The sequence below is a fragment of the Artemia sp. Qi Xiang Cuo genome, chromosome 14, assembly GCF_049724085.1.
Source record: "Artemia sp. Qi Xiang Cuo chromosome 14, ASM4972408v1, whole genome shotgun sequence".
Classification (NCBI taxonomy): domain Eukaryota; kingdom Metazoa; phylum Arthropoda; class Branchiopoda; order Anostraca; family Artemiidae; genus Artemia; species Artemia sp. Qi Xiang Cuo.
Window position 1 is genome coordinate 59075918 of NC_142807.1, and position 12461 is coordinate 59088378.

The 12461-nt window shown below is 34.7% G+C and overlaps 1 protein-coding gene across 1 annotated transcript in view; it reads right to left on the bottom strand.

Moving 5' to 3' along the window:
* Positions 1-426: 426 nt before the first annotated feature.
* The window catches only part of LOC148944703 (uncharacterized), a 40635-nt gene continuing 28600 nt past the window's right edge, over positions 427-12461 (bottom strand). Inside the window, exons 6-7 of the mRNA XM_089100833.1 lie at positions 8677-8924; positions 427-3677 (exon numbers count right to left, since the gene is read on the bottom strand). Coding sequence (XP_088956959.1) covers positions 632-3677; positions 8677-8924 — 3294 coding nt within the window. The 3' untranslated portion in view covers positions 427-631. The remainder of the gene's footprint in view (positions 3678-8676; positions 8925-12461) is intronic.

Here is a 12461-nt window from a genome sequence, read left to right on the forward strand (position 1 = left end):
GATAAAGAAGAAACTAAAGTATCACTATAACCGTGCCAAAAAAATAGACAGCTAATTAATACATCCTTAATTGCTAATTAGCAGATTTAGAAGAGCTGAAAAATGATTATAGGACAGAAGAATTTGTAAACAGTTTTTTAATATGTAAAATATTAATTGATCTTTTGCAAGGATAAAGTTATTAACTTACTTTTATGATTTAAGTGGAAAATTTTCTTTATAAGTAAGAATTATAAAATATATTATTAAATAAGTAGATTATCAATTATTAAATAGCAATTATAGCACAAATGATAATTACCAAGACGAGGGGTATGCCACCATTATTTCTAAGCGAGAGTCGAATTTCCCGTGCATTCACCCACTATACGCCGTAAATTTATGAGACTTTGAACATTAAGTCGAAATTTTGTGGATATCGAATTGTGAGATCCAAACATATCAGTGCTTTTATTTTGAAGTGCCTTTACGTAACTATGAATGTTAAAACGTCTTAAAGGTAAGCTAATTTAACAATGTTACAAAAAAAGTTTTTTTTTTAGAAAGAGCTTTATTCTTCTTTCAAACTTGTTCGTGTGAAACTTCGTAACATTTATAAAAAGAGCAAAGAAATAAAAATAAAAAATACAATTCAAAAAGACAAACCATCGTCTTCGCTAAGAGGAACAAACGGTTGAGTGAGTTGTTCATCCTCCACTGGGTCCGTTAGAGCAGTAAACGAAACTTCAGTCGTTTCAGCAGACACACTTCTACAATGACGTAAACGTTTCTGCAATTCGGCCGGCAGTTTTGCAAAAATTCTTTGAAAAAAGTCCGACCCTACAGATTGTGTCTTGTTTTTGCCTAAAGTTTGTACTTTTTCATCAGGTTGGCGTTTATCTAAAAACTTTACACTGTTTGTGATGTTTCGCTCGACTGATTCTTCACTTTGCAGGAATTCTTGTTTAACTTCTACATCAACCTGTTTGATGTGTTCAACAGTTATAATTTCAGCGTGCGGCTCACCTTGCTTCAATGAACTATCTTCATCTGTGGCATTATCATGGAAAGAGGGGCCAACTTCAGGGGGAGTTATGAAAGAATTTCCATCATTAGGTAGCTTTTCACTAAGAACAAGTCCAGTTTCATGTTCAGATTGAATTCGATTCCTTGTATTTTTTCCTTTATCAGCATCAAATTCTTCAACAACTTCAATTTTATTCCCTTTATCAACTTCAAATTCTTTATCAGCTCCCATTTCACTTTCTTTATCGACTTCAAGTTCATCATCAGCTTCTATATCATTTGCTTTATCAACTTCTATTTCCTTTTCTTTATCAACTTCTATTTTATTTTCTTTATCAACTTCTATTTCCTTTTCTTTATCAACTTCCATTTCCTGTTCTTTATCAACTTCTATTTCATTTTCTTTATCGACTTCTATTTCCTTTTCTTTATCAACTTCTATAACATTTTCTTTATCAACTTTATGTTCTTTCTCAACTTCAATTTCATTTCCTTTATTAACTTCTATTTCATTTCCTTTAGCAACTTCAAGTTCTTTATCAACTTCCAATTCATTACCTATTTCTATTCCGTTTTCTATGACACACACAACTGAACTTCTTATCTCATTAGCATTACATTCTTCAACCAAACCATCAGCATTTTCATCTCGTTCTTTTCTAGTAGTTTCAAGGCGATTATCCTCTTTTTTGTCAAATAATGAGTTCATATTTGTAGAGGCGTGTAAAAAATCTTGTTTTTTCCGCAGGGGAGGTGTGAATATCTTTCGAAAAAGAATTGGTTTCAATAGAAGACTTTCAAAATCATCAATTGAAGAAATGCCTTTTTTACTCAATTGAGTTAAAGCGGGGGATAGTTCCTCCGCCTCAGTACCATTTTTCTCTTCAATTCCCTTTTCATCACACCCAAATACTGTTTTTATTTTGTTCAAGTTTTCTATTTCAGTAGCGTCATCTTCAGAAACATATTCGTCTTCTTCTGCAAAACACTGCTGTTGACACAGGATCTGATTCTGAGAGTGAAGTGTTTCAAACTGAATAAGAGGCTGGGGCGTAGTCTTTTCATTTTTCCAAATGATGCGTTTCATTTCATCAGAGAAATTAATAGAGTTTAATGATATCTCTCTGCCGTTGCCAGGATTTTTGACATTCTCTAAATTTCCTTCACCAAGAAAATGCATTTTCTTGGAACTGAACAGTTCAGTTTCAAGAAACTGAACATCGTGGTTGGTACTGTCTGATGATCCCTTCTGAAATTCTGTCCTATTGTTTAGTGAGTCTTCAGTTTTTTCATATCTATCAGAGATTCTTGGCCCTCTATATGGACCTGCTGTTGGCTCCTGAAATTCTTTCCCCTGTTGTATCATTGGAAGTTGGTCTTTGTTAGAATGGAAGTTTGCAACCTGTTCTACACTCTCATCATTAAAGGTCCCTTTAAGTTCCAAATTATGTGGGTCAAATACACTGACATGGGGAGCCAACTTCTCAATACTGGGAGTTCGGTCTCCACCAACCACCTTCTCGAATATTTCATCATTCTCTTCATTAACAAGCTCAGGTTCTTCCAGGTGCGGAAGGTTTTTAGTAAAACCGGTTATGGGATTCTTATCTAAAACACTTTCAGTCGGAGAAATCACAACTATGGAGTCTTCGAAGTGCAAGTTCATCCGATTAATTGATTTTTTGCCTTTTCTTTGTTCCATATTGATACTTACATTTTCAATTTTAGATATTTTCTTTTGATTTGTATCCTTTACTAAAAGTTTTTCAGAACCGCCATCTACTATTTCTTCTGATTTGCTGTCCACGTATTTCTGTTCTTGTTCTGAATTGCTTGAAGGAGATGGAGATGTTGTAGCAGGTATTGGTTGGATCTTGGTTTTTAAGTTTAATTCTGGTTCACCAGTCAAACCAAATAAATCTTTCTCTCTCAAATCTTCAAAAATGTCAACTTCAGCTTCATAAAGTAAACAGTTGTCTAACTTCATTCTTTTTGCGTCACGCTCATTCTGTGTATTATTACATTCTTCACTTACGTTATTTCGCACAATACCGAAATTATCAGCGACATATTTATCACTTGAATCGTTGTCTAATTTCGGCCTATTAGCCGCGCAACTGACCTGTCCACCAGTATTTACTGCAAAGACATCATCCCGCACTGTATCAACACCAACCATCTCAAGATCACATTTATTACTTGAAGGGTTATCAAACTTCATTCTTTCCGTCTCATGCTCAATATGTACATCATATTCTTCACATACATCGATCTGTATATCATCTGATTCAGAAAACATGAAAACGTCATTCCGCACTGTATCAACACCAACCATCTCAAGATCACATTTATTACTTGAAGGGTTATCAAACTTCATTCTTTTTGTCTCATGCTCAATACGTACATCATTTTCTTCACATACATCGATCTGCACATCATCCGATTCACCAAATGCTTCTGATTTGCAAATACTCCTCTGAGATTCAGGAACAAAATGCTGGGCTAGGTCAACTTCAGCCACGGGTGACAGCTGAGTGCATGGTACAACTGGTGGTAGATTCATTGCTGCTACAGTGTCACTGATTCGGTCTGTTTCATCATTTCTTTGAGACATGGAAAAAAATCGACTTGCATGTACATTTTTCAATTTAAGCAGCTCTTCCTCCGCTTCCCTGCAAACAACAGAAAAGAAAACATTTTTTAATTTAAGCAGCTCTTCCTCCACTTCCCTGCAAACAACAGAAAAAAAAAAAATTTTTAATTCAAGCAGCTCTCCTCCGCTTTCCTCCAAACAACAGAAAAGAAAACATTTTTTAATTTAAGCAGCTCTCCTCCGCTTCCCTGCAAACAACAGAAAAGGAAACATTTTTTAATTTAAGCAGCTCTCCTCCGCTTCCCTCCAAACAACAGAAAAGAAAACATTTTTTAATCTAAGCAGCTCTTCCTTAGCTTCCCTGCAAACAACAGAAAAGAAAACATTTTTTAATTTAAGCAGCTCTCTTCCACTTCCCTGCAAACAACAGAAAAGGAAACATTTTTTAATTTAAGCAGCTCTCCTCCGCTTCCGTCCAAACAACAGAAAAGAAAATATTTTTCAATTTAAGCAGCTCTTCCTCCGCTTCCCTGCAAACAACAGAAAAGGAAACATTTTTTAATTAAAGCAGCTCTCCTCCGCTTCCCTGCAAACAACAGAAAAGAAAATATTTTTCAATTTAAGCAGCTCTTCCTCCGCTTCCCTGCAAACAACAGAAAAGGAAACATTTTTTAATTTAAGCATCTCTCCTCCGCTTCCGTCCAAACAACAGAAAAGAAAATATTTTTCAATTTAAGCAGCTCTTCCTCCGCTTCCCTGCAAACAACAGAAAAGGAAACATTTTTTAATTTAAGCAGCTCTCCTCCGCTTCCGTCCAAACAACAGAAAAGAAAATATTTTTCAATTTAAGCAGCTCTTCCTCCGCTTCCCTGCAAACAACAGAAAAGGAAACATTTTTTAATTTAAGCAGCTCTCCTCCGCTTCCCTGCAAACAACAGAAAAGGAAACATTTTTTAATTTAAGCAGCTCTTCTTTAAGAAGAGCTTCACAGTGCTTCACAGGTTGTGAGCAACTCTCACAGGTTTAAAGCGTTTATAAATAATGTATTTACCGACGCTATGCCAAAGTACGAAATAAAAGAAGTATATCTTTGGTAAATACAGTTATTTCCTTCATAAAATATGAATATTTCTCAAATATCTCAATGGCATTTGAAAAAAAAAAATGTTGCAAAACGAGGGATTTGTTGCTTAAAAATATTTGGATATTAGAAAGTTGTATTAATAATATTTGAGCAAAAAAAAAAAAAATATCTGTTGGAGCTGTTGCTGAAAAAAATTTGAATTATTTGACAAATATCTTTATGATATTTAAAAAAAATATCGCATAGCAAGGGAAAAGCTGCTTAAAAAAATATCAACAGTTGAATATTAAAAAGTTATCACAATATATATATATATATATATATACGTTTATATATATTACATTATAGCAACCACAGTTTATAAAATTAGCAGTAAGTTTACCGCAGATGATTTCTGGCTCTTCATTCTCGGTGCGAACAAAAAGCTCCTTCCACTTATTTGTGCAGTTATGGATCAGTGTATTTGCGTCAGTCAATGAGAAATGGTTAGAAAGTGCATTATTCGAAATTGCGAAAGCAGAAAAAAACTTGGTGAGCCGGCCAAGTAGTTTGCAACTGTCCCATCTCACAGGTATGACTTTATTTATATACAAATTATTAAAATATTTTATTTATATAATGTGGACTAAACTTATTGTCATATTTATGATTTTATAACACAGGGGGCGGGGGGGTGAGGAAATTGGTGAAAATAAGAAATTTTCTTTCTTCCAATAACTGGTGGAATAGGTGTGATGGTTTCAGGGGCGGATCCAGGATTTTTTTTAGGAAGGGGGGGCGCAAAATAAGTTGATCCGACAAACTTACGTTAGGAGCAAGTTTAATTAATGCAAACTTGCGTTAATTAGGCAAATTACACTACTTTAGACTACTTTAGGGGGATACCCCTGGCCCCCCCCCGCTGGATTTGCAACTGGATGGTTTATCATTTTTTTTTCACGTTGTGTTATTTATTTTCTCAGATTGTAGTTCCTGTGATATTTTAATAGTCTAGTAACATGTTTATTCGGAGAGCCTAGATAAGACTAGTTTTGTTTTCAATCAATGTTTTAGTATGAAATTAAATAAAAAAAAACAAGTTTTTTAAACTGAAAGTAAGGAGCGACATTAAAACTTAAAACGAACAGAAATTATTCCGTATATGAAAGGGGCTGTCCCCTCCTCAATGCCTCACTCTTTACGCTAAATTTTTTTATTGTTTTAAAAAATAAAGTTGTGAGACAGAGTCAAACTTTAGCATAAAGAGCGAGGCGTTGAGGAAGGGACAGCCCCTTTCATTTAAGGAATAGTTTCTTTTCTTTTTAATTTTTAATTTCGCTCATTAATTTCAGTTTAAAAAACTTGTTTTTTTTATTTAATTTCTGATCGTTTTTTAGTTAGTGCAGCTTTTATTTTGGCTCAACGTCATTGAATAAGTAAACAAAATTTGCATAAAAATTTTACTTTTCTTTTGTTAAATGGATGTCTCTAAATTTGGCTATGACGTAATTTACAAATTAACTTACGTAACTAACTTCTATATTCGTATATTTTTCTTCCGGCAAAAAATACAAAGTTGCAGATTTTTGCAGATATGAGCTTGAAACCTACGTAAGAGGGTTTTCTGATACGCTGAATCTGACAGTGATTTTCATTAAAATTCTTTCACTTGTAGGGGATATTTCCCCCCTCTTTAAAAAATCGGATAAATTTTCTCAGGCTCGTAGCCTTTGATGAGTAATACTAAACTTAATAAAATTTATATATTTAGAATCAGCATTATAAGCACATTCTTTTGATACATTTATTGACATCAAAATTCCGTTTTTAAAAGTTTCGATTACTATTGAGCCGTATCACTTGTTTTTTTTTATTGTTCTTTTTTATTACGTATATGTTATTACGTATATGAGGGGGTTCTCCCCTTAGTCAATACCACGCTCTTTACGTTAAAAGTTGAAAAAAAATTTTTATTCACAAACCCCTGAATCACAAAGGCCGTTTAATTAGAATAGATAGCTCTTTTGAAAGCACTTAAAAAAAACTGCAGCGAAAAGAACGAGGTATGGACTAGGGGGATAACCCCCTCATATACGTTATAATTTCTTCTCGTTTTAAGTTCTAATGTTGCTTCTTACTTTTAGTTGAAAAAACTTTTTTTTTTATTTAATTTCTGATCGCTTTTTAAATAATGCTTCGAAATCCGGCGCCCCCTTCATAGAAATGTCCCTTACCCCAAAGAAACATCCTCCACGGAAAGATTCTCCACAGTAACCCCCTCCTCTATGCCCCCCCCCTTCCAGAAAAAAATCCTTCCTGGAAATGTCTGTATACTTCCCAATAACCAATAAATAATGCTGGCAGGCCTAGCGCCCCCTTCATGGCAATTTCCCTTCCCCATGAAAACTTCCTTCATGGACAGATCCTCCCACATAACCCCTGACCCAGCCACCCCCAACTACCAGAAAAAAACCTCCTGAAAACGTCTGTATACTTCACAAGAACCAATACTATATGTTAACATTGGGTAAAGTTCATAACTTTTAGCCCTCCTCCAGGGGACTTCGTGGTATTAAGTCATCCTAAAAGACATATTTATCATATTTTCGACCATGCTGAACAAAAAGACTATCTCAAAATTTTGATCGGGTGACTTTTGGAAAAAAATAAGCGAGGGAGGGGGCCTAGTTGCCCTCCATTTTTTTTTTGGTCACTTAAAAAGGGCACTAGAACTCTTAATTTCCGTTCCAATGATCCCTCCCACGATATTCTAGGACCACTGGGTCGATATGATCACCCCTGGAGGAAAAAAAAACCAACAAAAAAACAAATAAACACGCATCCGTGATCTTTCTTCTGGCAAAAAATGCAAAATGCCACATTTTTGTAGATAGGAGCTTGAAACCTCTACTGTAGGGTTCTCTGATACGCTGAATATGATGGTGTGATTTTCATTAAGGTTATATAACTTTTAGGGGGTCTTTCCCCCTTTTTTTAAAATCAGCCCCTTTTTTTCTCAGGCGCGTAACTTTTGATGGGTAGCACTAAACTTGATGAAAGTTATATATTTGAAATCAGCATTGAAATTTGATTCTTTTGATGTATCTATTGGTATCAAAAACCCGTATTCTAGAGTTTCGGTTACCATTGAGCCGGGTCGCTCCTTACTTAAAGTTCGTTAACACGAACTGTTTGATGGGCAGACCTTTCCTGAACTTTAAACAATAAACACCTCTGTTAGAAAATCTTTGCACTCTGTGAATTTAGATAGCGATAAGGGTTCCTGATTGAGACCAACTCGAGACTTCGAAACCTACGTGTAATTCCTATAAACATCTGAACTAATTTTATATATATATATACATATATATATATATATATATATATTTATATCGGCGCGTACAAACAGCTCCTCTCATTTGATCTGTCATCAGTGGTCCAATTACCCTGGAACACGTACTTTGGCAGAAACTTTCTCGAAATACCTTTGAAACCAACTTGAGACTTCGAAACCTATTTTTAATTCCTAAAAACATCCAATAATAACATTGCACTACTAATTACCGATTTTCATGTATGTATTGGAATAAATTAATTTAAAATTAGTTTCTTCAAAATTAGTGTTCCAACATTGAGGCCAAGTTTCGCGTTCAAGAGAGATCTGACTTGTCTACCCGTGAAAAGATCTAATGCCGCTTATGTTTATAGGTTCTCTGGAGCACTTGCACCTCGGTCCGGGTTTTTATAATGGGTGAGATAGGGAATGATCATACTGCTAATTCTATAAACTGTGATAGCAACACAGAGATTGCATGCACTTAGCAGGTTTATTTATAAGATAAAACGAACACAGGTTACTACCAATGAACAAATGAAACCCAAAACGAACTGAAAGTGCAATAAATAATCATTATAAAAGACGAAGTCTCTTATAAATAATCTATATTCAATACGAATTGGAATAGTATTAAAAATCTGCAATAGCAATATAAATAAATAATGAAAGAAAAAAAACCTGAAAAGATTTTCTTTTCTGCCAACTTCAGCTTTCATTTCTTCCAATTCTTCTAACAATATTGACTTAGACGCTAGAATAGAATTCATTTTTCTCTGTTCTTCTTTAAGGCAATGATTCAATCTGGTCAACTCTTCATCACACACTTTTGAAGCTTTAACTGATTCTGTTACCATTTTTGACATCTTCAGAGTTTCTTCTTTTTCACCATAAAGTGTTTGACGGAGATCGTCTGTTTCTTTCGAAAGCTTATAAAAAGAAGAAAAAGAAAGATATTTTCAATGCTAGGCAAAAGTAACTAGAATTTTAAGGCTGAAGAATGGATATTAATAGAGTATATAATTACTCCAATTATTATAGTATTTTCTATTTTAACTAAAATACACCATGTTTGAGTCATCTAGTTTTCAGTAGATGGCTTTCAAATAGATGGCTCTTGAATGTATCTAGTTTTCAATAAATGATTTGATTTGAAGAGATTTTTGATCACCTGAAAGCCTCACAAAATTACGTTTTTAAACCTATAAGAGATTTCCAAGCTAATATGAACAAGCCATCATTATAATAATAATAATAATAATATATTGAAAACCCGGCGTATACAGTAAATGTACAATGGTAGGGTATACAAAAATCCAAAAAGAGGGAGGAAACAAAAAGAAAACATACTAAAAAAATAACAACAAAAGCAACAACTTTTTAAATAGTATACAAAATAATACGAATAGAGGAAACAGAAAGATAACATACTCAAAAATTACAACATAAACAACAACTTCTTCGAAAATAGCAACAAGGACAACAACTTCTGAAAGGAAAAAGAGAGAAAAAAAAAAGAAAAAAGGGAAACAAGAGGGAAAACTTAACAAGCAAACTTGCCCATTCGTGCTTTAGAATTGCTGGTTTTATTTTTTGCCGGCTAATAAGTGTCTCAATAGCTAGATTTGGGTCCGCTAGGCTGTAGCGCCTAATCAGAAAACCATGTTTTGTCCAAGGTGGCAATTTTAGTAGGTACTTGGCAAAACAGAAAAATAAAGAGCGGATTTTAGACTTTTCACGGTTTGCCAATAATTTCCAGAAAGGGGTCACATATAATATATGTGGCAGAGTGGTAACGTTGTAAATACTTGCCAGTAGTGGACGGTTAAATCTCAGAGTGGATTTAACGATCAAAGCATAGGATAAGATAAGATATTTATTTCAAAAAATAACTATCACAAGCCCCAAAGGGCCGAATTCGCATTTCGGGGTCATATAATAAAAAAAACATAGAAATAGCACAACAACTAAAAAACTGGTTAAACAATGCCAAAAAAAAATATCAGAAAGGCAAAACCATTCATTAGTCTAAAAAACAAAAAAGTGTCAAATGTAAGGCAGTTAAAAAGGCACAAACTAAAACAAAAAAAAAATTGAGATAAAAATAGTGTTAAAAAGGTTTAAAAGAGAGTAAAAGGGGAGGGAACGGAAGAACCAAACAGACACAAAAAACTAGTGGTTTATTTGATCAGTAATGTAGAGGACAAAGGTTTTTTCATATCTGGAGGTTAAACAGCGGATGGGGGACAAGAGAGGGACAGGTTCAGAAACAGTATATGCCAGGCGGTGTCTGGAGGGGGAATGTCTATTGGGGAAAATGTTTTCCGTGCAAGGGTTTGTTATTGCATTTTTTGCAAAACGGAGGCACAACTTTCCTCTCCTGTGCTCAAGAGTTTCCAGCTTGGACTTTTTTAGAAGGAGTGAATATGGTACCAAAGTTTCTTTAAAAATTATTCTTAGGGCTCTTTTTTGAATAGATTCAATTTTATCTGATTCATCACGGGAGATGCCAGGATGCCAAACTGGACAAGCATATTCATGCGGGCGGACAAAGGAAGTATAAATCCTTAAAGAATGCGATGGGGGGACGTTAAATTTATTCAAGAGCTTAAGGAGAGACAAGGACGCATTAGCTCTACGGACAATATCTTTCACGTGGATATCCCACTTTAAATTAGAGGAAATTGTAACCCCAAGTAATTTAAAGGAAGACACAGAAATATCTGGGGGGAGAGGGACAAGGAAGGCGGGAGTAGATTTCAAGAAATTTATCGTCATTATATTTCATTTAGTGGAATTTACTTTCATGTTTAGGTTCATAGCTTCATCTGAAATGTGGGTTAGAATTTCGAGGGGGTCACTTAGTATTCCTGTGACATACTTTAAGAATCAACAAATCATCCACGTATTTCCATCTTTTGGGGAAGTCCTTACCAATATCGTCAATAATGACTAGAAATAAAAGTGATCCCAATAAGGTTCCTTGAGGAATTCCACAATATATAGGGAGGGGGTTAGAGAAAATATTTTTGTATTTAACAACTTGAGATCTATTTGAAAGAAACGATATAACAATATTTACTAACAGCGGATCAAGTTTAAAGTTAATCAGTAGTGAACGAATTAGGGTGGTGTGGTCAACCAGGTTAAAAGCGTTTTGGAAATCAACTAAGACAAGGTTCATCCAAACATTTGGTTTATCAAGGTTACTTACGATGGTATGCATTAAGTGCACAAGGTAATGGGTGGTGGAAGTTTTCTTTAAGTTACCAAACTGCCGAGTGTCAATACGTGGACAAATTTTATCCTTAAGCCAGTCACAGAGGAAACCTTCATAAAGTTTGGAAAAAACAGAAGTGAGTGTAATGGGGCGAATGTTGGCGAAAGTCAGACTGGTGCATTTTTTAGGGACAGTTGTTATAAAACCTTGTTTCCAGCAACTTGGGAATTTACCAAATTTTGTGATGTGGTTGAAAATATTTGATAAAGGCTCAACAATTTTGTCCGAAAAGGTTTTAATTAAGTCAACTGGGATGTCCAAGTACTTAATCAAGTTAAGTACTTGATTTTCTAAGCTTAAGAATTTTATTTATAGCATCAGAGGGAGAAATAAAGGGGAAGGAAGTATTGGGAGGAATAGTTGGACTTGAGCCAGTGGAAGGGGGGAGACTTTCCACGATGGAAGCAAGGTACAAATTCAAATCGTTGGCAGTCTTATTAGGGGGTTCAGGGGGATGAAAATCAATTTCGGAAGGACTTTTTCCGCATGTTTCTTTAATTTTTCTGTACCATTGCTTGGGCTTGTTAGAATATAGATCTTTGACTTTACTATTATAATAATTAGAAGCTGCTTTTCTTAATTTTATCTTTAGGAACTTCCTTAGACTATTAGCCTCAGTAATACGACCTGCTTTGAAAAAATTGATTTTTTTTCTCTTAAGTTTTTTAAAAGACTCTGTAACATAAGGCTTATCTGTAGAACACGTTTTAAACTTTTTCTCAGGGAAGTGGAATTCATAATTGCTCCTCAACAGATTTTGGAGGGACAAAGCCATGTAGTCAACGTCATTTGTTTGATACACAGTGGACCAATTTTCAGTAGTAATCCAGGAGCAAAAATTGAAAAGTCCTGAGTCAGTGAGAGGTCTATAAGCGGTTTCAGTTATAGAAAACGACTGTTTAACTTTAGCCAGCGGAGATAGGAAAAGGCTAAAGTGGTAACTACCCCCTAGAGGGGGCAGAGTGGAGACGGGTTTGTAAAACTTTGAAAGATTAATGATAATTAAATCAATAGTAGTATTGCCTTTTGTAGTAGGGAAATCAACGATCTGTTCTAAATTAAGGGCAGTAACCGCAGACTCAAATATTATATTACTTGTTTCACCCATTAGGAAAATTCCTGCATGTGAGTATTCCGATTGCACGAAGTCAGTACATTCGTTTAATTCTTCGATAAAAGTTGTTTT